Here is a 27818-nt window from a genome sequence, read left to right on the forward strand (position 1 = left end):
TTATCGACGTAGGTCACTTCCATCTAGGAGACAAACTCTGGAAAGTAATGCACGAAGGGTGCATTCTAGTAGTACAAACCCGATTCCACCACTCGGAAAGGGCCTTCCCCTATGACATATTGGTCAAACAGGTCACCTCGAAGGTTGGCCAGGTCGTAGGAGCAGGATAGGTCAACGATTCGCACTTCCATGTCCATGAGGGGGTTAAGGCTCGACAAGGGATTGGGCTCTCACGCTTTTGGAGCCTTTAGGGCTTTATAGGACCTCGAGGCTGCCATTTCTCAATTTTTAAATTATTATGGAAAACACGAAGTGCAGGTGAGAAGATTACCTGGTCACTGCAAAGGAGGATGAAATGGACACGAGGACGAGCTGTCGAGATGATGGGGTGTACAAACAACATTCTGAGAAGGTTACAGGCGGGAGGAGCACTAGGAAACAATGAAGGGAATTTTAAAATTTGAGCGAGGGGGGGGATGTGGTCTTTTTACAACCAATGGGACTAACGATCAGGTGACGTCATGATGACATCACAGAGGTCAGACACGCGTCACGATAGGATTCGACAATTGCAGGTGAAGTGGCAGATAGGAGGGGGGGGGACATGGGGTTCCCATTACAAACTTTGAAATTTACCTTTTATAGCGCCTGCGAGTGAAACCCGCCAGCTAGCGTGGTTCCCACATGGTTCCGGAGGTTGAACAACGGTAGGAGGGAGATCTCTTCAACCCCCCCATCTAGGAATGAATCTTCATCGTTGCATGAAAAGTTCACTATTCAACTCAGGAGGGGTGGAGAGGTTTATTTTCCAAGAATGTTGCCCCTCTGGACTGCTTCCGGAAAGTGCCAAGGAGGAGATGAATGACGATCCACCCAAAAGCTGCACACTCTTTACTGGTAAGTTTATTCCAAGGTCCTGAGGTCCGATAAGAACTTTAAGCACCTATCACTTGCTGCCACGAGTCGAAGGGGTGAAAAGAAAGAGAAGGATCACTTCTGGGTCTCTGGGAGCTCGTCTCTTACCTTCGATTTGCAGTTTGTTCCACTCCATTTTGATATTTAAGCTCTTCTTAGGTCCCCCTTCCCAAACATGAAACTTGTTGTCTTACCTTTGTAAAAAAATAGGGTCTCTTAAGCGTGAATGTAAGGAGATGTAGAGTAGGCGACAACACCTTCTTTATTCCCTTTAGAAAGATGTTTAGAAGTGAGGAGTAAGGACTCATCTAAAAAGCTATTGGGATTCTCAACTGTAGGAAAATTAAAATATTATTTTATTAGCTCTAAAGTGACCTAAAAAATGTTCTCCCCTAAATAAGACATAAAAAAATTCCTTTGTGGGACAAGGGAAGACACTAAGAAACTCACAAATTTGGGGAAGTTATAGGTATGTGGGACAATTACATGATAAAGGCCAGACTGGACAACTCGAAAAATATTATCTGAGTCACTGGAATGGTTAAGAATGTATTTTTTAATCTCCAAAAGATCTGAGCAACGATAATCGTATACTTTCGCTTCTTTGTTCGTAAGGGGTGTATGAATAGATGACATATAGATTATAAGTTTTTGAGTTGATTTCGGGGTTTTATCCATGTTTACAATTTGAAAGAAAGGATAAGGAATAAATGTAGAATTATCATTTAACCAATAACTAGAGACAATGAAGAGTCGAATGCTGATATGGAAGTGACAATGTACACTTTGGACATTGGTCACCGTAACTCTGCAACTAGGACAAAGAAAATAACAGATGAGATGACCTTTTATCTTATTTTTACTGAGTAGGAAAAACGAAAAAAATCTTGATGAAGTAAGGGGTATGGAAGGGTGATGTTATCACTTAAGAATTCTAATTTCAAAACCGCTCACATTAGTTTGATGGTAAAAAAATTCGGTGCTAGTCTAAGTTTGATTTTTGTTTTTAGAGTCTTGAGTCAACTATGTATTCTCATTCATCACCGGACATTCTCATTCATCCCCGTCTCATAGCCATGTGTCAGTTTTGTTCAAAAGTTACTATGTGTCACAAAGCTCTTTAGGTTATTTCGTAGCTCATGTAATAATTTTGAAGTGTTTCCGCAGCGCATAAATCCTTTTAGCAGTTTCGCAGCGCAACATGTTTCAGGTGATTTCGTAACGCAGAAACTCGGTCTAGGTGATTTTGTGCTGATCGGTAGCAGACCTTCCCCAGCTGTCATGTTTATCAAAATCCATTGGGTTTGCATCAACAGTTGTCAGCTTATAAGGTTTTTAGTACCCCAGCAGATGGTGTTTCATTGGGTTTATCTGGAGCACTCTTTCCTTGGAAGAAGCCTTCTGTGGTAATCAGTGGAATCAACAAGGGATCAGACTGTGGATATCACATCATTTATTCTGGCACTGTTGCAAGTGCAAGGGAAGCTCTCATGTCAGGGGTTCCTTCTATTGCAATATCTTTGAATTGGGAAAAAGATGAGAGCAGCGACAGTGATTTCAAGGAAGCAGTGGAAGTCTGTCTGCCTTTAATATATGCTGCAATACAAGATACTGAAAAAGATCTATTTCCTAAAGGTTGTCTATTAAAGGTTTCCTGCAAAGACTTGCATGTGAAGAGAAGAATTGGAAGTGGAAGCTTTGGTGAAGTCAAAGAGATTATCTGGATGGGAGAGAATTTTGCAATGAGGCATATGTTTACCAATGTGGAAATATTTCTTCATGAGGTCTCTGCAATGTCTAAGCTTCTGCACCCAAATCTTTTGCAGGCATTAAGCTCGTTTGTAGATAAAGACAGAAGTGAGTGCTGTCTGGTGACAGAATTGATGCATAAGGATCTTCGTAGCTTCATCAACGAGAATTCTTCTCCTCGCAAGAGAATCCCATTTTCACTTCCAAGGGCAATAGATATTATGCTTCAAATAGCCAGAGGAGTGGAGTATTTGCATTCCCATGGTATCATTCATGGGGCCTTAAAATCATCCAATGTACTGGTCAAGGTAGGATCAATTGAAGGCCAAATCTGACTTTAATATTCTACACCGGGCGTGCTCCTTCTGGTATACGGACCAATTGGGTTATGCATGAGTACAGGCTTGAAGATAAACAACTGAGACATTCCGATGTTGTTCAGGACTCCTATGTAATCCTCAAACTATATGAGAAGAGTGGCCCAGGTCCGAAAAATGGGGAGCAACATGGGGCTCCATTTAGAGAAGAAGATTGGAGTGAAAATACCAATGAGGATGTTTTGACATTGCCAACAGTAACAGATGCTTCTCCACTTGCTATACAACTTTCAGGTGGCAACTTAGATGAAAACAATGAGGATATATCTTCCAAGCAAGACCCAGTTGTGGAGGATTCTTTTGTTCCAGATCAATTGCCTGTCTTTCCAGATGAACTCTTTGTTCCTTCAGGAAACTAATTATTTCCTGATGATGATGACTTGTTGAATGAATTATTGTTCGAATGCCTTTCTGGTCCAGAGAACAGTAGTATGCTGCAGCTGCATCAGTTTAATGATGTCCAGAAGCAGGATGACATTATTCCCAGTGAAAGTTCAAGGTGCACAATAATGCACAAGGAAGGAACAGAAATTTTGTCTGAACAGGATGACATTAGCGTTCTCTTTGATGAACAACATGCGAGGGCGAATATTTCTCAGGGTGATAGCAGAATGGAAAACAAAGAGCAGATGATAGATTGTTTCCTACAAGATATTCGAACACCATCCTCTTCTCATTTAGCAGGCGATTTCCTAGAACTCAATGATCTCACAAGCGAGCTGGAGGGAAATACTTCTGGTCTAGGAAGTTTTAATGAGCTCGATGAGTTTTTTGATACCTCAGATAATATGCATGGTTTCTCTGATGCTTCAATGATGTTGAATGGAATGTGCAACCCAGTAGAGGGCATTACCATGGGCTATGCTAAAAATTATCGGTACGATGTGTTTCCTGAGGCATCTAATGTTTATGTAGAGCCAAATTTGGCACAAGTAGGAGATAATTTAGCATCTCAGTTTTGCTCAGAAAATTGCAAATGCATGGATTGTAAGAACTATGAAGGCAGTGAAGAGCGAAGGGCCCTATTCCACGGAGAGCATGCTGCAAGTTTGAATTATGCTCAATTAGCAGCAAACGTTTCTATTGGTTCAACGGTAATGTCTGTTGGTTATGCACCACCTTCAGGAATTCCTCCTTCCAGAGGTCCTTACAGTCAACATGCAACGCAGATTTATGCTAAACAAGAGAGAGCTGTGTTGACAAAATTTCGTGATTATCTGCGCGAGCTTGTGACAGTTGGAAAATGGAGAGCCACCCAATATTCAGAGGCTGTCAAGGCTGAACCACTTGTAGCTGGATCAGGGCAAATAAATCCGCCAACTGTTGTAGCACCTAGGGTTGCCAGACCAGTGCCTTTGGTTCCTGATGTGCTTACAATTGCTCCATGTCCAGTATCAACTGAACCTGTAGCCACCATGACTGCATTCAAAGCCTGTTTGCCTGGAAGACCTTTAGAAAATGGGGATATTGAGCTTCCTGTCGAGACCAAACAAAAGTAATGATGTAAGTTGAACAGTCTTTCTAGGAAGTTGAGGATGCCTAGCGCATTACTCTCAGCATTTGATAATCGCTTTTGGATTCCAGTAACAAACATTCTTCTGCGGCTTTGTAAAGGTTCTGGATTCAATCCATCATAAATGAAATAAAACAGGGCTACAGGGAATATAATGGGCTTTACCTTGAGAGTGATGCAGATGAGCAGCTACTGATCTATATACCATTTACTCAAGTTATCAAATTACATTCTTTGGTAATTAAAGGTCTTACCGAGGAAGTCCAAAGACAGTGAAACTATTTGCAAATAAAGAGCATATGGAGTTTAGCAATGTAAATGACTTTCCTCCAAGTGATACCGTGGTTTTATCACCAGATAATCTTGAGGGAAAACCAGTTGTCTTGAAGTGTGTAAAATTCCAGAATGTTCGCAGTTTGAGCATCTTTATAGAGGACAATCAGGGCGGTGCCGACGTTACACAAATTCAGAAGCTTGTCCTATATGGGAGCACTGTGGAAACAAAAAATATGAAGGAGTTGAAGAAAATTAATGAGGATCAGTAGATGCCAAGAAAACCCGCATGCATGTGGCATATATGTATGTTTGGTGTGGAACATCAAAACATGGAGAATCTTGGTCAAATCTCTTTCAGGATTTACTGTGGAAAAAATCCTAATTGGATGAAAAGTTGTTTGCGTCTTTCCTTAATCGCTTGTTTAACACCCTGAGTTGCACTATTATTGAGTTTTCTGTTTCACTTAAGGAGATGGGAGAACATTACCAGTTCCCAGAGTTGCAATTAAGGAAATGCATCAGCTCCTCAACCTTTTGACACTGGCGACAGAGGTTTTTCTTTTTGAAACTTCAAGTTCAGGGGAATTTAAAGTGGTTATAGAATGGATTCAAGTTGATGCTGTTCGTGGTAAAGAACGCATTTGGATAAGGGGGCTTATGTATTATGCTGCTATAACCATTTTTCTGCTGTGGTTATCACCGCTTGCAGTTTCTGTTATATCATTTGGCTCATGTGTACTGATGCATATAGGGCTTACTCCAGGTCGAGTTTTTACTGCAATTGCGACTTTTCACATACTCCAAGAACCTCTAAGATCCTTTCCTCAAATAATCACTGCAGGAAAACAAGTTGTTTTAAATAACTCAGCAGTTTCGTAGCGCGCTACGAAACTGCTGTAGGTGATGATTTTAACGCAAATCAAGCAGTTTTGAATTATAAGCGGGAATTTTGAAAGGGAAACATCTAAAAGGCATACAAGGCATCATCTGAAGCTATCTAACAGTTAACCAGGTCAAGACACGTGGAGATAATATGCATTCGAATCCAACTTTGGATTTTTGTTATAAAGGAAGCATATTTCATATTTATCACACTTCAGGATATGTGAAACAGTTACAGTTTGCAAAAGTTTTGGCTTTCACGTATGCAAACGGTGGACAGCACATCAAAGACGTGGCAGTTTGCTCCATTTTGGGGTAATTAAAAGATAAAGGATATATTTCATTGGATTCGGACATATTAAGGCAGACTAAAGACCGATACATAGGGACAGTTTCATATATTTCAGGGTATTGGAAAGGATGTGTCATTAAAGATCAAACATGGAGCTATGAACATCCATTACAGCCAAACTAAAGGGAAGCAGATGTCAAAGAACGAAGATCATTGTAATTAAAGCCATCATGCATGTAATATGGAGTTAGAGTCATAGTTAATTTAGAACTCTTAAAAACTCCAGTCAGCACTTTATGGTATTTATTAGTTAGTTAAATAGTTGATAGGTGTCATTAGAGGTAGTTATCGAATTCCCCTCATGCTGGAGGAGGAATTTCGATCAGTTAGAATAAGAATTCTATATATAGCTGAAACAGAAATGTAACCAGGGTTGGAAATTTTATGAACAAAGCTTGTATTTGGCTTATGTAAAAACTCATTTTCAAGAATATAATTTTGGTTTTACTTCTCAGGATTCATGAAAGATTTTTCATATTCAGAATGTGTGATGTTGTCTCCTTCTTAGTTTTGTTTACAGTGGTATGGATGTATAATCACTCAGAATTCACTAAATGTGCTCTGATTTCCTGTATGTATCTATAAACTGTGTGGTTCCTTATGAGTATATATTCTGAATATTCAAATGCTGAATGCCCTGACTTCCATGTAAGGTCAAGATCTTTGTTGTATTGAAGTGTTGTTGACTCCATAGGCCCAATGGATAGTTGTTTAGTATGTTTCCAGCATTCATATTTCTTACAGTTGTTTCACAAGAGTTAGCCATCTTATCTTAATCAAAATCATTAACCCATCTAGAGAGAGCCCTCTCAAGTTGAGGAGGCTAAGCCTCAGCCTAAAGTAGGTTTTAAATAGTTACTTGAAGTCTGCCTGGTCTGCAGCCTTCCAGGGCCTGATTTTGAGATAACAGGTGACATGGATGTATGAGAGATGACATGAAGGGTGAGGTGGATTGATGACGTGTAAGGGCCCGCTCGTTTTCCTAGCTCACTTGATGCGTACATGAGTTTTCACCAACTTTCGATGCGTGGTTTTCATAAAAACCATTAACCACTTCCGAGGGGTCCCCATAGTGGTTTGTGAAAAGTGGAGGGGACCTGTCAAAATGAATCGTGGTCGTTGATTTGGAGATGGGATGTTTAGCCATCCTGCTTTCCGACGGGTCCTCATCTTGTAACTTTTGATTACTTTAACCTATTGGAAAGCCTTTGATTCCTCAGGATTATTCTAATGAGCGACAATTCGACCCCAAACTTACGCGCATTTTAATTTCCAATTTATAAAAGTTTCAAACCCACTTTTATATAGTTTAAGGTTGTGCTTTTCAGCTTGAAAGGTTAGGCTTGTATACAAAATATAAATATAAATTTTGAAAGGCGACTATTATATTAAAAAAAAAAAAAAAAAAAACCTAGTCCTTACATCCAAGGTCTTATATATATAGGAATTTCCAAAATCCGAGACTCCAAGTATTGCCAAAATTAAGACTACAACCACACAAGAAAAAGAAAACAACAAAAGGATTGGAGGGACAAACTCTTTTTGAGTATTTGATAAGACCAATCAACTCAACAATCTCTTTAAAATCCAAATAGAAACAAAAAGCTAAAATTACAAACCTATCCATACTTTCAACAGGGAAAATATGTTCATTACCATTCATAGGTAACCTATAATTTTGCCTCTTTCCCCACATAGATGCTTAGTTATATCGACCAAATTTGACAACTATATAACTTATTTCACTTTTCAACATTTACTCAAGCATATCCATCATTAAACATTAACAAGTAGAGTAGTAATAGTGTTAATTTTCTTGGGGCTAGAAGTTTTTGATGTAGATAATTGCATTTTAAAAAATTTCACATTACATTCATCCCATATCGTCATAGGAAATTATGTAGAGATAACATTAGCAATAACAATGTAGTGAAACATTTGTAGATTTTTCATGATATCTATGTCATAGGGCTCAACATATCTCCTTCATATCTTTGTCATAATATTTTCTCATATCACAGATAAGAAGGCCCAATGAAGTCGTTGCCATACCTAAGAACTAAGGCCCATTAGGGCATTGTTACACCACAAAAATGAGGTCCATTAGGGTGTTTTTACACCAAAATACTAAGGCCCATTAGGGCGTTGTGGGGTTATCACAGATAACAAGGCCCAAGGAGGTCGTTGTCATGCCCAATAATTGAGGCCCATTAGGGCATTGTTACACCACAAGACTGAGGCCCATTAGAACGTTGTTACACCAAAACAATGAGCTCCATTAGGGCATTGTGGTGTTATCACAGATAAGAAGGCCAAATAAGTTTGTTTCCATATGCAAGAACTGAGGCCCATTAGGGCGTTGTTACACCACAAGATTGAGGCCCATTAGGGTGTTGTCACACCATGAGATTGAGGCCCATTAGGCCGTTGTTACACCACAAGACTAAGGTCCATTAGAGCGTTGTTACAGCACAATATTGATGTACAATTTTCATAGACCTGTAGGTTGGAATGATCATTATATCACTACCAATTAATTACAGGTCCCGATGTGCATTTATTTGAGGTAAACAAACCCTGCCTTTTACCCTATGAAATCCATGCAATTTGGCGTATTCTTGAACAACATAAATATATATATGAAAAAATAAAAATATTTAATTGTATTAATGTTTCTTATGAGTAAAGAAATACTCTCCAAGTTGAATGATTCAATTTGGCCTTGAAATGAAGATTGGGCGTGCATTGTTGTAAAGCGGCCCAAAAGTGCCTTGCTTCACTAAAATTCACATTGAGGCTTCTTTTCTTGGCCAATCCGATTGATTCAGATTGTATACTATTCAATTAGTGATTACTGGTCCTTGTGTGCATTTATTTGGGGCACACAATCCCTGCTTTTTACCCTATAAAATCAATCAGGAGTATTCATGCACAACAGAAATTTAATTAGGATGAGTTACTGACCACTCAAATTTAACGAGGATGTACTTCATGCTATGTGAGAAGTCATGTTCCCCACACATTTCAAAGGTCTCTTAGGTCATGTATAAATAGGAAGGGACTTCTAATTTGTAAATCGTAACACATTGGTGATATTGTCATATTTTTATACGTATTTTTATTTTGCGACATAGAGTAGAGGCAACATACCCATGTTTGTCATATTTATCTAATGAAAAATGTTGTACATTCTAATTGTAAAATTGATTGGAACATGATAAGATAAATGGCATCCTCTTAGGGTAATATATGGATGGAATGTTTCCCCCCATATCGATGGAATGTAGCCCACCATACCTTGCATTAAATAACTAGGGTCCTTGAGTTCTTTACCCCAGTTCCATCTCTTCATTCTTCTTCATTCTGGATTCCATTTGGGTACTAATGTAGACTCATCTCATTCCTTATCTCATGCATCTTGTCACTATAACACGCTTTAGGAGGAGCATAACTAGCCATGTCATGATTGTATCTAGGAATGTCCAAAATCCAAGACTCCAAGTATTTCTACAATTAAGACTACCACCACATAGGAAAAAGAAAACAACAAGAGGATTGGAGGGAGAAAGCCATTTTTAGTATTTCACAAGACCAATCAACTCAACATTCACTTTAAAATCCAAATAGAAACAAAAAACTAAAATTAAAATCCCAACCATATTTTCAACACGGAAAATATGTTCATTACCATCCATAGATGAGCTATAATGTTGCCTCTTTCCCCACATAAATGTTTAATTTTATGGACTAGATTTGGAAACCATATAATTTATTACACTTTTCAATATTTACTCAAGCAAATTCATCATTAACCATTAACCAATACAGTACCAACAATGTTAATTTTCTTAGGGCTAGAAGTCTTTGTTGTAGATAATTTCATATTAAAACATTTTCACATTGCATAAACCCCATATAATGATAAGAAAATATGTAGACATAAAATTAGCAACGAAACAGTCATAGGTATGCATGTTCTTTTAAAATCCACATATTAGCTTCTGATAATGCGCGCGAGTTTGCACTGGAGCTCCCACGCCCCTGCATCCCTGTCTCCTGCGGCCGTCCGTAGGCCTCCTACCTGGAAGCCCCTGCTGCTGGGCTTCCAGTCTCCCTCCCCGACATCCCCGCAATCGGGCTTTGCCCTCCTCCTCCGGCCAGTGTGTTGGGTCCCTATAATACTAGTGATTACCCCATTATTGTTGTAGTTGTATCCCTTATTAATATTTTTGCACCTCTATTGTCCCCATATTTTTATTACTGTGCCCCATAGAATCCCTCTATTGTTATTTTTGTGGCTTTATATTATTATTGTCAGGTCGGCTGGATTATATTATGACTCCTTAGACTCCTATATATAGAAAGGAGGTTTTGTCATTTGAATCATCAAAGAATTGTTCATTTATGTAATGTAAAGGAGGTTGCCCCCTCGAAGAGGTTGAATTCTAAGGCGTTGATCTATCTTTTCTATCTTTTCTTGAGCTGGTTTCATAACATTTGGTATCAGAGCTTTGGATTCTAGGGTTTCGCTACTCCAAACAGGTCATCGTGGCATTTTCGCTATAACTTTTTTTCTGTGACGTTTCAGAAGTCGCAAAAAAACCCATTTGAGAAAAAATCTTACTGAACCTTGGGTCCGAATTTCAGATATTTTCGCGCGATATTTGTGGAGATATGATCTGAGGAAGTTGGTCTTTTTGCAGACTCCTGAATTACATTCAAAACAGGTGACCTGGGGAAAATTGTCATAACTTTCTCTCTGGGAATCAGATTGAAATTTCATAAGAAGGTACAGAAAGAGGACGGACTGTAGTTTCTTGTATATATTTTTTCAGAACCAAATATCGAAAATTGTACACGTGGCACTTCATACAAGTTCGCTCTTCTGGAAAGGTCTATAATCAGGTCATCTTGGGAGATTGTGCATAACTCTTTCTTGGAGAATCCAATTTGGATCAGACTGGCGAAATTGGAAAGAGGACACAGAGAGCTACTACATGTCACAAATTCAGAACTAGATGATTGGAAAGTACAAATATACATCAGAGGCAATATCGAGCTCCTACAAAGTGAAAAAAGGTGTGTAAATTTTTTTAAATTTTTGCTTAAGCTTGGTTTGAAAATTTATTTTGAAGGAATTCAAAGGGCATAGTAGAGCATTATTATCGGTAACTGATGCCCCGAGGAAAGAAAATGCAAACACCTAGTAAGGAACCTGAAAGCTCTAGCATGACTCATGAAGAAGAGGAAGAAATGCTACATGATATATCAAAATTACAAGAACAAGTGCAACAAATGTCACACTCACAAAAGTTAACAGATGCTAAGATAAATGGCGTGGAAGCTAAGATAAATGGCGTGGAAGCTAAGATGAATGGCATGGAAGCTAAGATGGACAATTTGAAGATAGATTTGAACACAAATTTGAAGACAGGCATGGCAGATTTGAAGACAGATTTGACAAATTTTCTACAAGAAATACTTACTAATGGTGAAAAGGTAGTAAAGAAACTCATGATGAGAACAAAAGAAATGTTAATCATGATTCCATAGACGCTAATGTTGGATCGAAGAATCACCATATTCCAAAAATCGATATGAGGAAGTTTGATGGCAAGGATCCCGCCACATGGATATTACAGATGGAGCAATTCTTCGATCTCAATAATGTGCAAAACGCACAAAAGGTACGTATGGCAACTGTATATTTGGAACCAAATCAGTTTGTATGGTATCAATGGCTTTGTTCTCGTAAACAATTTATCACTTGGGCAATTTTTACGGAAGAATTGATAGCACATTATGAGGATACAAAAAGCAACACTTTTTTTAGCCAATTGATAAGTCTCAAACAAAAGGGTTCAATAATGGAGCACATTGAGGAGTTCCAAAAATTGAACATAAGGGTAAAAGATATTCCAGAGGAGCATAGGATTGATGTGTTCATAGGGTCTTTAAAGGATAATATCCAACATGATGTTTCCCTTTGGGAACCTGATTCATTAGAGAAGGCATTCAGGTTAGCAAGAAAAATGGAAAGCAAAATTATGGCAACCAGGAAGCATACCACTCACAACTATAAAGACGGAAGTGTTGTTGCCCCTAGTCTTCCACAACCTACAAGGTTGACACCACAACAATTGGAAGAAAAAAGAGCAAAAGGGCTTTGTTACAATTGTGATAGCAAATACACAAAAGGTCATAAGTGTGCTGAGAAGAAATTATTCTACATAGATTGTGAAGAGGAAGAAGAAAAGGAGCAAGAAAGGTCAAAAGAAGAGGATATATTCCAGGAACAAAGCCTAGATGAAGAACAAATAAATCCGACCATATCTTGTAATGCATTGGCGGGAATTACCACTCCTCAAACCATCAAGATAGAAGGACAAATCAAGAAGAAAAAGGTAATAGTGTTGATTGATTCAGGAAGCACCCACAATTTTATTCATTGTAGGGTAGCAAAAGAATTGAATTGCTTCCTATATCCAGCACCAGAGTGTCAAGTGATGATTGCAAATGGAGGAACAATAAATTGCTCTGGAAAGTGCCATAATATCAAGCTATCCATGGGAGAATATGTATTGACTAGCCCAATGCTTTCCATTCCAATGGGAGGTGCTGATGTTGTACTAGGAGTCCAATGGCTACAATCCTTGGGTACAATAGCTTTTAATTTTCAAGAACTTTTCATTAAATTTTCTACGGAAGGAAAGGAAGTTGAATTAAGGGGTATTGCAGGGAAACCAGGAAAGATAATCAGCTCTAATGGCATGACAAAGCTTCTAAAAAAGGAGCAAAGAGGTGTAATTGCACAATTATGTTCGCTAGATGTTTCCACATTGGAATCATCTATTTCTCCAGATCTCCAAAAAGTCTTGGACAATCATTCCAAGGTATTTGAGACTCCCAAAGGTCTCCCACCTATGCGTGATCATGATCATGCTATTCATCTGATTCCAGGAAGTGTTCCTCCAAACATCAGGCCGTACAGATATCCCTATGTCCAAAAAAGTGAAATTGAACGTATGGTTGCAGAAATGCTAGAGGCTGGTATAATTCAACCGAGTCAAAGTTCTTTCTCAGCTCCAGTAGTATTGGTGCACAAGAAGGATGGATCATGGCGCATGTGTTCGAATTATAGGGAGCTCAACAAGCTCACTATTAAAGATAAGTTCCCCATTCCTGTCATTGATGAATTACTGGATGAATTGCATGGATCAATTTACTTCACCAAGTTGGATCTTCGTTCGGGATATCATCAAATCAGAATGAAGATTGAAGACATTCCGAAAACGACATTTAGAACTCATGAGGGTCATTATGAATTTTTGGTCATGCCTTTTGGCCTTACCAATGCACCTTCAACATTTCAAGGTTTGATGAATTCAATTTTCAAACCATTCCTTAGAAAATTTGTGTTAGTATTTTTTGATGATATACTAATCTACAACAAGTCTTGGAAGGATCATGTTGAACATGTTGACAGGGTGCTACAACTATTGGAGGAGAAACAATTATATGCAAAAAGATCCAAATGTTTCTTTGGAGTCCAGGAGGTGGAATATTTGGGTCATATTGTATCTCATGAAGGAGTTAAGGTAGACCCTAGCAAAATTAAAGCCATTAAGGAATGGAAAATCCCCACATCCATAAAGCATCTGCGAGGATTTCTTGGGTTGACAGGGTATTATCGCAAGTTTGTTAAGAATTATGGGAGAATAGCAGCACCTCTAACAACATTATTGAAGAAAGATTCATTTTCATGGACTCCGGAAGCAACAAAGGCCTTTGAACATCTTAAAGAGGCAATGTGCCAAGCACCGGTCTTAGCTACACCGGACTTCACAAAAACCTTTATTGTGGAATGTGATGCTTCAGGAAATGGAATTGGTGTTGTTCTAATGCAAGATGAAAGACCCATTGCTTTTGAAAGTTGTCCAATCAAGGGAAAGTTTTTAAGCAAAGCTATTTATGAGAAGGAAATGTTGGCAATACTCCATGCACTTAAGAAATGGCGACCCTACCTAATGGGAAGACACTTCAAGGTAAAAACGGATCATGATAGCCTTAAATACTTTTTAGAACAAAGATTATCCTCTGAAGAGCAACAAAAGTGGGTCACAAAGATGTTGGGTTATGACTTTGAAATCATCTACAAAAAAGGGAAGCAAAATGTGGTGGCAGATGCACTCTCAAGAAAGGATGAGGATGTGGAAGCATTGTTGTGTGCCATTTCTATTATCCAACCAGATTGGATAAACGAAGCAAGGGAGGAATGGAAGAATGACGAAGAAGTGTGGGCACTTATTCGAAAGCTACAACAAGATTCCAGTACTTCTGATACATTTAGCTGGCAAAATGATTCGTTATGGTACAAAGATCGCTTATACCTCTGTAAGAATTCCTAGCTAAAACAAAAGATTCTTATGGAATTGCACACTTCTCCCTTAGGAGGGCACTCAGGATTTTTAAAAACTTACCACAGGGTTAAGAAGGAATTTTTTTGGGATGGCCTTAAATCAGATATTCAAAAGTTTGTGGCGGAATGTTTGGTTTGCCAACAAAATAAAGTTGAAACAATTAAGACACCATATCTATTACAACCTTTATCCATTCCAAGCCAACGTTGGGAGGAGGTTTCAATGGATTTTATCACAGGTTTACCCAAGTCTGAGGGAAAGAGTGTCATCATGGTGGTAGTTGACAGACTTACCAAGTATGCACACTTTTGTGCATTATCACATCCATTTAAAGCCAGTACAGTTTCTACTGCATTTATGGAAACAGTTCAAAAGCTACATGGAAACCCAAAGATTATTGTAAGTGACAGAGATCCCATTTTCACTGGAAATTTTTGGACAGAATTATTTTCTTGTCTTGGTACTCAGTTAGCTCATAGCTCATCTTATCATCCTCAATCTGATGGGAAAACTGAGATAGTAAACAAATGTTTGGAAGGATATCTTCATTGCTTTGTATCTGATAAACAGACACAATGGGTCAAATGGTTGCCTCTGGTTGAATGGTGGTATAACACTTCCTTCCATACAGCAACAAAAATGACCCCATTTATGGCACTTTATGGGTATCAACCACCATCCATCACATCATATTTAAGAGAAAATTCTAAGGTTCAGGCAGTGGAACATCACATCGAACATCAACAACAAGTCCTCCAACTCTTAAAGGATAACCTGGTGTTGGCACAAAATAGAATGAAACAACAGGCAGATCAACATCGCAGTGAAAGAAGTTTTGATGTAGGTGATTGGGTATTCCTACGGCTACAACCATATAAGCAAATGTCCCTAAAGCAAGCTAAGAAGGATAATAAATTATCACCAAAGTATTATGGTCCGTACAAGGTGTTGCAAAAGATTGGTACTATGGCATACAAATTGGAGCTTCCTGCAGCTTCTCGATTGCACCCAGTTTTCCATGTTTCATGTTTAAAGAAGGTTATAGGCGACAAGCTCCCAATTCAAACAATATTGCGAGAACTTGACGAGGAAGGAAAAATTATATTGGAACCGGAAGCAGTCACAGAAACAAGAACTCGACAGCTACGAAATCGATCAATTTCAGAGTATCTTATCAAGTGGAAGAACTTATCTGCTGAAGATTCCACATGGGAGGATGAGAATTTTATGCAGAAGTATCCAGAATTACTCAAGCATTGAGGACAACACTTTTTTGAAGGAGAGGGGCATGTTGGGTCCCTATAATACTAGTGATTACCACATTACTATTATAGTTATACCCCTTATTTATATTGTTGTGCCCCTATTACCCCCATATTGTTATTTTTGTGCCCTATAGAATCCCTCTATTGTTATTTTTTTGGCTTTATATTATTATTGTTAGGTCGGCTGGATTATATTGTGACTCCTTAGACTCCTATATATAGAAAGGAGGTTTTGTCATTATAATCATCAAAGAATTGTTCATTTATGTAATGTAAAGGAGGTTGCCCCCTCGAAGAGGCTGAATTCTAAGGCGTTGATCTATCTTTTCTATCTTTTCTTGAGCTGGTTTCATAACACAGTGCTAGTCGATGTTAACAGAGGAACCACGCAGCAACATCCGCGTCTGCTAGGTTTAGCGACCGCAGAGGAGCCCAGCCGCCGCCATGAGTGAGCCCGGGGTGGGGAGCCTTCTCCCACCCCTCCAATATCATCAGAGGAAGCTTTCCGCAGACTGTTAACGCAGAAAGGGAGGAAAAATCTGATCCCAGAAGTCCCGAAATTCATCAAAAAACTGGAAGAAATCCCTGAGATCGCCCTGCCAGAAGAACAACCGATAAAAATCGCCCTTGCCCTGGCTGACAGAGGGTTGGTAGGACAATTTATGGGATGCTGGCCATCTACAAAAACAACAGATGACTGGATCCAACGCAACTGGAGACCTCAGCTGAAAAACAATGTGATCTGCTACGCTGTCGGAAGAGGGTATTTCATTTTCGAGTTCACCTCCAAAGAAGATCGAGATCTGGTATTCAGAAATGGTCCGTATTTTATGGGAAATCAGGGTCTGTATCTTAATAAGTGGACTCCCGACTTCGATCCCTCAGTCGATGCCCCTAAAGAGGTCCCAGTCTGGGTCCGGCTTCCCAATCTTCCGATCCACTGCTGGAGCTATCACACCTTGCAGAAGATTGGAAATGGTCTTGGCCGTTTCATTGACAAAGCAGACAACAAGGGCCAATATACCTGTGCAAGAATCTGTGTAGAAGTCGACCTGGAATCTGGACTACCCGAAGCGGTAAAACTTATAGTCGGAGAATGGCAACACTATCAAAAATTCGATTACGAGCAATTTCCTTTCAAATGCTGAACCTGTCACGAGCATGGAAACTTCCAACGAAATTGCTAAAAAGCTCCAACCAGGAACAAAGTGGACTAAGAAGGATGGAAAGAGATCAAAAAGGGCAAGGCAATCCTAAAGCCAACTGTGAAGAAAAATTCAGGGCCATTGGTGAAGCCCCAGCCTAAACCAAAAGCCACAGAAGCTCCAAAAGAAGGCCCTTCCTCAGGGGAAAAGACGGATGCCATTGGGATCCAAGAGAAACCAGAAGACCCGTCGAAGAAAGCGAAAGAAGCTGAGGCAAAGTCAAATCTTCCTCCATCAGAGGATGAGCAAGGGGGAAAAGAAGAAAACGAGGAGCACATCAATCTGGGAACCGATTCTGAGGGAGATTCAGAAGATGGAGTCTCCGAATCAGATAGCTCGCAAGTCACTCCTATCAAATCGGCCAGGGGTCGAAAGTCCAAGAAGAAACAAAGAGAGGAAAAAACGTATCTGGATGTACTCCAAGGCTCTCAGAAAACCCTCAAAGGAATGATGAATACCAGATCCAGGCGCAAGTCTGGTCAGGCTCCAAAAGGAGCCACAACCCCCCAAGCCAGTAAATAATGAAATACGTCTCCTGGAATTGCAGAGGGTTAGGCAGTAGATTGAAAGAAGAAGCTCTGAAAGACATTGTGAGGATGTACTCGCCTGAAATCCTTCTCATCCAGGAGACAAAGCTGGAGGACCTTCTACTCCTTCAAGCAAGCAAAGCGTTCTAGCATAAAGGCCAAGGGAGGGCAGTCAGCGCCAGAGGTGCCTCTGGAGGGATTGCCTCCTTTTGGGACAGCTCCAAATATGATTTGATTTACGAAGAATGTTGCCCCCATTGGCTTTTCACTAAGCTCCTCCACAAAGAATCTGGCCATCAAGTAAGTATGTTCAATCTATATGCTCCGGTCTTACCATTTGAGAAAAAAAATTGTTGGGACTCACTCCAGTCATATCTCTTCTCTAGAAAATATTGTTATTGCAGGTGATTTGAATGTTACTCTAGCTGCAGAAGAGAAAAAGGGGGGCTCGTTGGTGTGGGACCCAGCTAGAGAATGGGTTAAAGATCTCATTTTAGGTTGGGATTTGGAGGATATCAAGCCCTCATATGGGAAATTCACCTGGTCCAACAAAAGGATAGGCCTCGGTCACATTGCTGCTCGCTTGGACAGATTTCTTGTCCAATCCTCCTTCTTGACCTGTGGTCTAATGGCCACCTCTAAAATCCTGCCGAACTACACCTCTGACCATAAACCCATTATGCTCGAGCTCTCCTTGGATGGAAATTTGGGCCCCATTCCCTTTAGATTCAGTTCTCTATGGATTCATCAAGAAGGTTTCCAGGAGGTGGTATCTGAGGCCTGGAATCGACAAGTTCAAGGATCCTCGTTCTTTGTGTGGGAAGAAAAACTGAGGGGACTGAAAAGAGAGCTCAAGGAGTGGGCTAAAAGGTTGAAAACGCCCACCGCCAAAAGAAAGGAGATGCATGACAGTTTAGCAGGTCATCAATTAGCTATGGAGAACTCCGATGTAACTCAAATCCTTCTTCAAAAGGAAGTAGAGCTGCAAAAAGATCTCCATAAAGCAAGTAGGGATGAAGAAGAGTTCTGGAGACAGAAATCCAGAAATATTTGGTTACAGGCCGGAGACAAAAATACAAGCTACTTCCATAAGCAAGCTGAAGCACACAAGCACTTCAAAACAGTAAATGAAATCCATTATCAAAACACTGTGGTTAAATATTTTGAAGGCATAAATTGAGCAACCCACTCCTTCTTCAAAGACCTTTACTCAGCCCCAGAAGACCCACCTATCGATTCTCAAGCCTATCCGATTGATCTAATTCCTCATTGTGTTCAAGATTCTGACAATACTATGATGACTGCACCGATCAGTATGGATGAGATTAAAAAAGCACTGGATTGCATGGAACCGGATAAAGCGCCAGGCCCTGATGGGTTCACAGCAAGGTTCTACCTGACTTGCTGGCCAACAATTAAAAAAGATCTGCTGAGAATGGTTCGGAAATCTCAGACGTGTACCAAGATTGGAGGCAGTACCAATTCGGCTTTCCTCGCCTTGATTCCGAAAGATAAAGGCGCCACTGACTTCAGCAGATACCGGCCCATCTCTCTGTGTAATACAAGCTATAAACTGGTTACAAAAATAATAGCCAACCGTCTTAAGAAAATTCTGCCGGTCATCATCCCTAAAAACCAAGGAGGATTCATCAAAGGGAGAAAGATTCTTGACAATATTGTGCTGGTGCAAGAAGCAATACACTCAAGTTGTCATAGAAAAGAGAAAGGCATGGTGATTAAGCTAGATTTGACAAATGCCTTTGATAGGGTGAGACATGATTTTCTGTTTTCAGTGATGGAGAAATTTGGCTTCTCAAAAGCTCTCATAACTTGGGTGAAAGCCTGCATTGCCTCCCCATGGATAGCGCCTTTGGTTAATGGTCGTTCAACCGAATTCTTCCAGGCCTCGAGGGGGCTAAGACAAGGCTACCCTTTGTCCCTGCTTCTTTACGCCATTCAAGCTTCGGTGCTCAGCTTCCAGCTTGACTACTGTCAACAGATCCAATCTCTTCCAGGACTGAGGATGGCTCACAAGGTTAAAGACATAAATCATGCCCAGTTTGCTGATGATACATTATTGCTTGGAGGAGCTAGCATCAATTCTGCTAGGATTTTCAAGAAGGAACTGGACATATATAGGGAGGTCTCGGGCAGCAAGATCAATTATCTAAAAAGCACAATCTATGGCTGGTATTGCTCAATCAAGGAATTGACAGACATAGCAAGGTTGTTAGAAATGGAAGGAACCCTGACCTGGGAATCTTTTAAGTATCTTGGGATCCTAATCTTCAAATCAAACCCTAAGGTTCACTGGATGCCCCTACTATAAAAGCTAAAGCTCATAATTCAAGATTTGGGAGCCTCGTGGTTGAATAATGCTGGGAAGGTAATCCTAATGAAATTTGTCCTCATATGTCTACCGTTATATCAGAACTCCATTCTCCTAGCCCCTAAAACCTTTATTAGTAAAGTGGATGGCCTCCTGAGAAGATTTCTGTGGGAGGGAGGGAAAAATAATGAAAGAAGGCTCCATTTAGTTAACTGGGACACTCTTAAGAAGCCATTCTTGGAAGGAGGTCTCCAAATGCGGGATCTGGCAGCCCAAAATCTTGCTCTGGGCTCAAAGCTCCTTTGGAACATTGTTTCTAGGAACCCAAGTTGGAGCAAGAGAGTTCTGTGGAAAAAATACTTCCATGGGCATCGCTTGAGGTGTTTGGACCAGCCTCCAAAAATAACCAAAGGATCTCCAGTATTCAAACTCTATCTCACAGCTATGAAACATTTCAGTCACAAGCTATAATGGATCCCAGGTAATGGGAAACAAATTAGAATTTGGGAAGATTTAATCCTTGGTGATTAGCCCTTGAATCAGATGGCAGAGCTTGTAAATATCAGAGTTTGGCTTCAAGACAACAATCTGGAAACTCTTTGGGATATCTCCAATTGGACAGAAGATGCAGGAAGACTCTGGGATGGTTGGAATCTGGGGGAGGTCCCTCATTGGCTGGATGGTGAAGCCACTTTATTGTTGGATTTGCTTCAAGGAAAATCTCCTTTAAAGGCCTCTTCTAAGGACAAAAGAGGGTGGGGCTCTCTCTCAAGCTCATACTCAGCAGCAGAAGGTTACAAAAGTATATTGGTTGTTCCAAACGTTCCCCCAGAGCCAACCCAATGGAAATTTATTTGGTCCTTTCCTGCTCTCCCCAAAATTGACTTCTTTTGCTGGACTTTGGCACACAAAAGTATCCTCACTAGAGATAATCTGCGAAGGCGTGGAATGGAAGGTCCCTCCAGGTGCCCTCTTTGTGTTTCGGATGAAGAAACGGCTAATCACCTGTTGTTAATGTGCCCCTTTGCTCAAGAAGTTTGGAGGGGTGTCCTGATGTTAGGACCTGACAAAATAGAGCTTCCCGAAAATATTCCGGACCTGCTAAGAAACTGGGCCAAGTTATCCCCGTTCTGTCTCTCCAAAAAAAAACCTTCTCAAGACTGGCTGGATGTGGATCCCCAAATTCACATGCTGGAAACTATGGCTGGAGAGGAACAACAGAATTTTTAGGGAGGAGAGTTGTAATCCGGTCAGAATTATCTCTAAGATCAAAGCTCTGTTGGGTGAGGCCCTAGAAGCCAAACCTGCCATAAGAAATGGTATGTCCCTGGACAACGAAGAAGATCAATGGCTAAAAGAACTAGCTCCAAACCATCATAATAGACCCATTCCTTCTGCTAAAGCCCACGCTCATTAGGAAATTTGTCTGGAAGAATAGGAATTCATCAAATGGAGATCAACTTTGGATGAGCACTGCCTCTTCTTCGATGGGGCCTCTAAAGGTAACCCAGGAGCGGCGGGAGGCGGTGGAGTTTTCATTAGTCTAGGTGGCTCAACTGAGATGCGTTTTGCTTGGGGTCTGGGGCATGAAACTAACAACAGAGTAGAGGCTCTTGCCCTGTGGTAGGGGCTAAATTTGGCAATCAAGAGGAACCTCGTCTCCATCTTAGTCTTTAGGGACTCTAGAATTATTATTCAGGCTTTGATCTCTAAAAAGATCCCTTCTCAGGTTCATTTAGCCCCCATTCTCAAAAAAATCTTTCTAGTTCTACCCTTGTTCCGCAAAATCTCCTTCTATCATATTTTGAGGAAGCTAAACTCTCAAGTGGACCTGGCTGCCAATCAAGGAACCACCCGCAGCAGGAGATCTCTGTTAGTCAATGATGTGGATTTGGAATGCAGCATTCCTTAAGTCTGGAGAAGTCAGGGCCCCTGCTTCTTGTGCTTTCCTCTGGTTCTGATTCCTCCTGAGCCTCGGTCTCGGTCCAATTTTTGCTGGCAACGGATTGGTTCCGCGGACTCCTCCATAAGGAATATCTCAGAACACATCCTAGTCATCTTCGATTTCCGCTCTTTGCTAGACTTCATCACTGTGTCTCTCTGCAATCAAATGGATAGCTGCTGGGGGGTTCTCGGTGGCTCCTTCAAGGATAGTTCAGAGAGCAGAAAGGCCTCTGCTGCGTTCTTTGCTGATAAGACATGCAATGCCGGCATTGTTGACATCTCTTTCCATCCATAAGCACAATGTATCAAACAAGCAATAGCTTTGGATGTCTTGGTAAAGGATGTTAGGTGCATTGGGTCTTCTCTCTGCAAGCAAGGAAGCAGAGTTAAATCGCGGCTTGCATAAGCAGAGGAACTCCAAGACGAAATTCTGAATCCAGTTCAAGTGCACAATCAAGCCTTATCTGCAATCAAATGCAATTCTGTAACAATGAATTACAGAGTAGCCATGTTAAAGCCCTCGGCAGCTATTTTGCCGAATCATAAATAAAAACTAGCCGTTATTGTCAAAAAAAAAAAACGAAACAGTCATAGGTCTATCATGATATCTCTGTCATAAGGCTCAACATATCTCCTCCATATCTTTGTCATAATATTTTCTCATATCACATATAAGAAGGCTCAAAGAGGTCATTGTCATACCCAAGAAATAAGGCCCATTAAAGCGTTGTTACACCACAAGACTGAAGCCCATTAGGCTGTTGTTACACGACAACACAAAAATGTGGCTCATCTTCGAGCTACTTTGTCTTTCTTCTATCCCCATGGATCCAAAACCTTTGTCCTTAATGAGGTTATCTTCTTGCTTCAAGTACAACAAGTGCAGGGGTAAATAGGGAACCTGGTTTCCTTAGAGATCTTTGAACAGACTAGGTGGGGTTATCCACATCCCCCCTCCCCACAGCGGTGCTCTCAAAAAGAGAAACATGACTACCATCGGCTCTCCGGGTCTGAGTCCCATGCTATCCTTGACCATTGCTCTCTTCTCCCTGTTGTACTAGCTCCTTCCTTTGGCAGGTAATGGCAAGGATTTGGTATTTCTTCCTTCTTCAAGATACTTTGAGGGTTACTGGGGTGGGGTAGCTCAAACGTTTTCAACCAACCATCCTATTTCCTCAAAGTTATTCCAACTCATTCTACCTGCCAAAAGAGGGATTCCATCCGATTTCAACTAACAGTTAGGGGTGAGGTCCTCTTGTCCTGCCATTAAACAAGGGGGCAAAATCATGTCCTACTGCTACAACTCCCATAGTGGGAATTGTCCTGACATTGTTCTGCCATATGGACTCACAAAGCCTTCCTTCAAGGGGTGTTACGATAGACTTACTAGTGAGATTGTGGCATGACATGAGAACCATCTCTGTGAGCGGAGGGGGCTCTCCCTAGTCTTGGCCACCCGTGGAAACTTAATCACCTCCCATGGATGGAATCTTATTTTATGTGTATGTCGCTTCTGGATCTTCTGACGTAGTCTCTTCTTCCATAACCACATCACCTTACCAACGCCACTCTCTGAGGCCCCTTCTCTCACCATTTTCTCCATTTCTTTCAATTCTCTTTCAACTCCCTCTGTGCTCTGTTGAAATATGGCAACAAGAATATTCCAATTTAATTTGTCCTTAAATTAAATTGTGAATTAAAATCGAATTTAGTCTTAACAACTACTTGGAAGTAATTAATTAGTTTATTTTAAATTAATTAGTTGGAGAAATTCAAGTTAGAAGTCTTTCTGAAGTCATGCAAGAGTTATCCCTTAAATTAAGGAGATAAGATTGAGTTATATTTGAATTGTAATTAGTTAACTCAGTTTACTGAGTTAAGTCCAGTTAAATTAGTTCCAAATTGTTTGAGGAACTAATAGTGAGTTAACAATCAGTTGATGCATTAATGCACTCAACTAGTGCTACTCTAGTTAACCGAAGATTCCCTCATCAGAAACTCATGCATGTCTATTCTGAGAAAGCCCTATATGAGATTAATGCTCAAGGACAGTGTACTATCAGTTGCATGTGTTTTCTCATGGAGAAAACTCATGCATGCAGTCAAGGATTCATCCTTGAGGATTGCGCAGTTTTTGAAGGATTGTTATTCCACTTGATAATGGGCTAATCATCCAAAAGGAATAGAGCAAGGAAATAGGAGCTTGGAGGGTAGAGAGTAAGGCTGGAGAGAAGCCAAGATTGCATGTGAGCATCTATGAGGATTGTACTGAGAGCTAGCTAGCTGTGAGAGCTAAGGCTTTGTATAATTCCTATGTATTTCCACCATGTATGATAATACAGTAGTGTGGGGTTTTATCTGAGACTTTCCCCAAAGTATTTTCATGTGTATTGTGCCATTGATTCTTCTTCTTCTGGTTATATTGTTCAGCTCGATCTTTAAGCTTCCGCAAATTGATAGTAGAAGTAGGTTATAGTATTCTGCTTTGATTTATACTACATTATCGGGTTAACATATCACAGATTTTCTACATGGTATCAGAGTTGTGAACAATATATTGAGAAGAGAATTCGAAGTTTGAAGTTCAGGGTTGTAGGTGCAAATCGGATTCATATCATACTTCAAGGTTGGCCAATGGCATTCTATGGCTTGAGACTCAAGTATGCCTTGGAAGGTAGCTCGAATTACATAGCATGGAAAGAAAGAATGGAGGTTGTATTAGAAGACAATGGCTTGAAGGAATTGATTGATCAAGGAATCCCAAAGCCACCTTCAACTAATGCACAAGAGTTGGCTGAGTGGAAGAAGTGTGTGGCAAAGGCGAGACAGATCATCCTTGAGGGAGATCGAGACCATATTGTCTCGAGTCTCCATGGGAAGGATACTCCATTTTCAATGTGGAAGACATTGAAGGACCTCTACCAGAACAGTAGCAACCAGAGGAAATTGGTGCTCATGGATAAGCTTCGAAGAATCAAGATGGAGAAGGGCGATACTATTTCCACATATCTGAACAAGCTCACCACCTGCAGAGATGAGCTTGGCAGTGTCGGAATAACTATTGCCGATGATGTATGGTGAGCATCGCTCTCCTTGGCCTTCCAAAGAGTTGGAATAGCTACCGGGACTCTGTGAATGGAAGAGAGAAACTGCCAGATTGGTAACGACTGTGGTCAGATCTTATGCAGGAGGAGATCAGGAGGAGCACACGAGATGGTTCTTCATCCAAGAACAATGATGAAGAAAATTTTGGCCTGAGCAAGTAAGGCAAGGAAAGGGAAGGGGAAGGATTCCCATTTCAAATGAATTCTTCTCATGGAGGGAAGAAGAGTGACATGTCTAAAGTAAGATGCTTTAATTGTCACAAGATGGGACATTATGCGACTAATTGCCCATCAAAGAAGTCCAAGAAGGGATCCTCGGAAGGATCGGAAGGTGAGGCATTAGCCTCTCATTTCGAAATGGACTTTACCCTTATCACATGCATGGTGTCATTGATGATGGGTTGTGTCTGGTATCTTGAAAGTGGAGCCTCATTCCACATGACCGGTGATAAAAAATTATTTAGTGCTTTGGAGGAGAAAGACCTCAAGATGCACATAGAGATGGGTGACGACAGAAGGTATAGTGTTTCAGGAGTGGGCACAATTGCTTTTCAGAGGGAGCATGGAGCTCCTCTCACCTTGACAAATGTGATGTATGTGCCTGGACTAAAGAAGAACTTGGTATCGGTCACGATGTTGGAGGAAAAAGGCTACGATGTTGTCTTCAGTAAAGGAAAGGCATTCCTAAGACACATAGCCACGGGTCAGACCAAGAGGATAGGGATTTGGGTGAAGAATCCCTATAAACTAGAGGTAGATGATTGTGCAACATTGAGTATGAAAGAAAAATTGGTGCAAAGCCAAGACATTGGCGAGTTGTGGCACAAGCGGTTGGGCCATTTGCATCATGGGGCTTTGAAGATAATGCAACAGATATCTACAGGACTTCCCAAAGGTAAACTTGAGCAAGTTGACACATGCAAAGGTTGTACCTTGGGAAAGTACACTGGGCCTTCCTTTCATGATCGAGACAGTCGAGCAAAGGCTATCTTAGAGTGAGTTCACACTGATTTGTGTGGACCATTTTCGATGGCATCCACAGCGAACCAAAGGTATTATGTGATTTCATTGATGACCATTCTCATAAATGCTAGATTTATTTCATGCAGAAGAAGGACCAAACTTTCACAAAGCTTTGTGAGCTCAAAGCTTTGGTCGAGAAAGAGTCAGGGAATAAGATCAAGGCCTTGAGAAGCGAAAACGGTGGAGAATATGTCTCTCAAGAGTTTAAGGACTTTTATGCAGCGGAAGGAATTAAACGAGAGTTGACGACACCTCATAACCCACAACAGAATGGGGTGGCCGAGAGGAAGAACAGAACTATTGTAGGGGCAGCATGGGCAATGCTGCATGACCAAGGCCTACCACTTCACTTGTGGGCTGAGGCATGCAACACAGGGGTCTATTTGCAGAATAGAAGCCCAAATCGCATACTTGGGATGAAGACACCAGAGAAAGCTTTCTCCGGTAAGAGACCAGATGTGGGTCACTTCAGGATCTTTGGCTCATCGGTATATTTCCATGTGACAAAGGATGCATGGAAGAAGATTGAACCGACAACAGAGTTGGGGGTATTTGTGGGGTACACTAATACACCTCACACCTATCGGGTGTACTTTCCTACCAGTCGAAGGACAGTGGTTCGTAGAGATCTCAAGTTTGATGAGCAGAAGGCCATGCGAGTTTCCCTTGAGAGGGAGATCCAACTACAAGCTGTGGAGGAACTGTTGGTTCCTAAGGAGGAGGAGCCTCAGACTGATGTGGAGCAGCCGCATGCAGAGGTTCCAAGAGTGGAGACATCCACTCAAGCAGAGTCTTCCAGAGATGGACAGAAGCACACAAGAGAAGCTGACAGATTGTTGGAGGATGCGAGAGAGAATGTGGGAGCACCATCTTCTCATCACATACAGAGGAGGTCACCTGAGAGGTACACTGGATACATGGCCATTGCTAGGGAATGTGTTGAGACCGAGCCATCTTCCTTTGAGGATTTAGTGCAACATCTAATTTGGGTTGATGCTATGGTGGAGGAGTATGACTCCATAGTTCGTAACAATGTTTGGGATGTGGTTCTGAGACCGGAGAACAAGTCAGTTGTGAGTTCCCGTTGGCTTTATAAGATAAAGTAAGCTACTGATGGTAGTGTGGAGAAGTATAAGGCAAGATTTGTTACCCATGGCTTTTCATAGGTCGAGGGGATTGACTATGATGAGACTTTTGCTCCTGTCGCAAGGTACTCATCTATCAAATCTATGTTGGCACTATCAGCACAGAAGGGTTGGAAGATACATCAGATGGATGTGAAGACTGCATTCCTCAAATGGCCAGATTGAGGAAGAGGTGTACATAGAGCAGTTAGAAGGTTTTGAGACCTTCGATCATGAGTCACATGTGTGTCGACTCAAGAGAGCGTTGTACAGGCTGAAGCAAGCACCTCGTGCTTGGTACACCAGGATAGACAACTACTTCACCGGATTGGGCTTCACAAAGAGTGAAGAAGATGCGAACCTGTACCACATCGTGGTGAAAGGTAAGCTGTTGATCATTGTACTTTATGTTGATGATCTCATATTGACTGGTGATGATCAGTTGATCGTGTCTTACAAGGAGGACCTTGCAGAGAATTCGAGATGAAAGACATGGGTCTCATGCATTACTTCCTTGGCATAGAAGTGTGGCAAAAGGATGGGGAGTTGTTTGTGTCTCAGGTCAAGTATGCCAATGATATTCTCAAGAGATTCCACATGGAGAAGTGCAAGCCCATGCAGACTCCTCTAGCAGGTAACTGGAGGAAGGAGGGTGCTACTTCAAGAGAAGTGGTAGAGGCTACTGTGTACAGGCAGCTTGTGGGTTCACTGATGTACTTAATGAACACACGACCATATTTGTGCTATGGGGTGAACCATCTGAGTCAAGCGATGGTTCAGCCTGCCAAGATGTTTTGGAAGGCAGCAAACCAT

General features: G+C 41.0%; 1 protein-coding gene and 1 pseudogene across 1 annotated transcript; both read left to right on the forward strand.

Annotated features, from left to right (window-relative positions):
* Positions 1-3003: 3003 nt before the first annotated feature.
* LOC149202149 (uncharacterized) lies at positions 3004-4540 on the forward strand. Its single transcript, XM_089401498.1, has one exon. It carries the CDS (start codon positions 3473-3475, stop codon positions 4538-4540), a length of 1068 nt encoding a protein of 355 aa, XP_089257624.1. The 5' UTR covers positions 3004-3472.
* A 281-nt stretch (positions 4541-4821) lies between these two features.
* LOC149202150 (PITH domain-containing protein At3g04780 pseudogene) lies at positions 4822-5111 on the forward strand (annotated as a pseudogene).
* The last annotated feature ends 22707 nt before the right edge of the window (positions 5112-27818 follow it).

The sequence above is a fragment of the Pinus tabuliformis genome, chromosome 2_1 (genome assembly GCF_031772625.1).
Source record: "Pinus tabuliformis cultivar Carrire ecotype Pingquan chromosome 2_1, CPIR1, whole genome shotgun sequence".
In the NCBI taxonomy this organism is placed as follows: Eukaryota; Viridiplantae; Streptophyta; class Pinopsida; order Pinales; family Pinaceae; genus Pinus; species Pinus tabuliformis.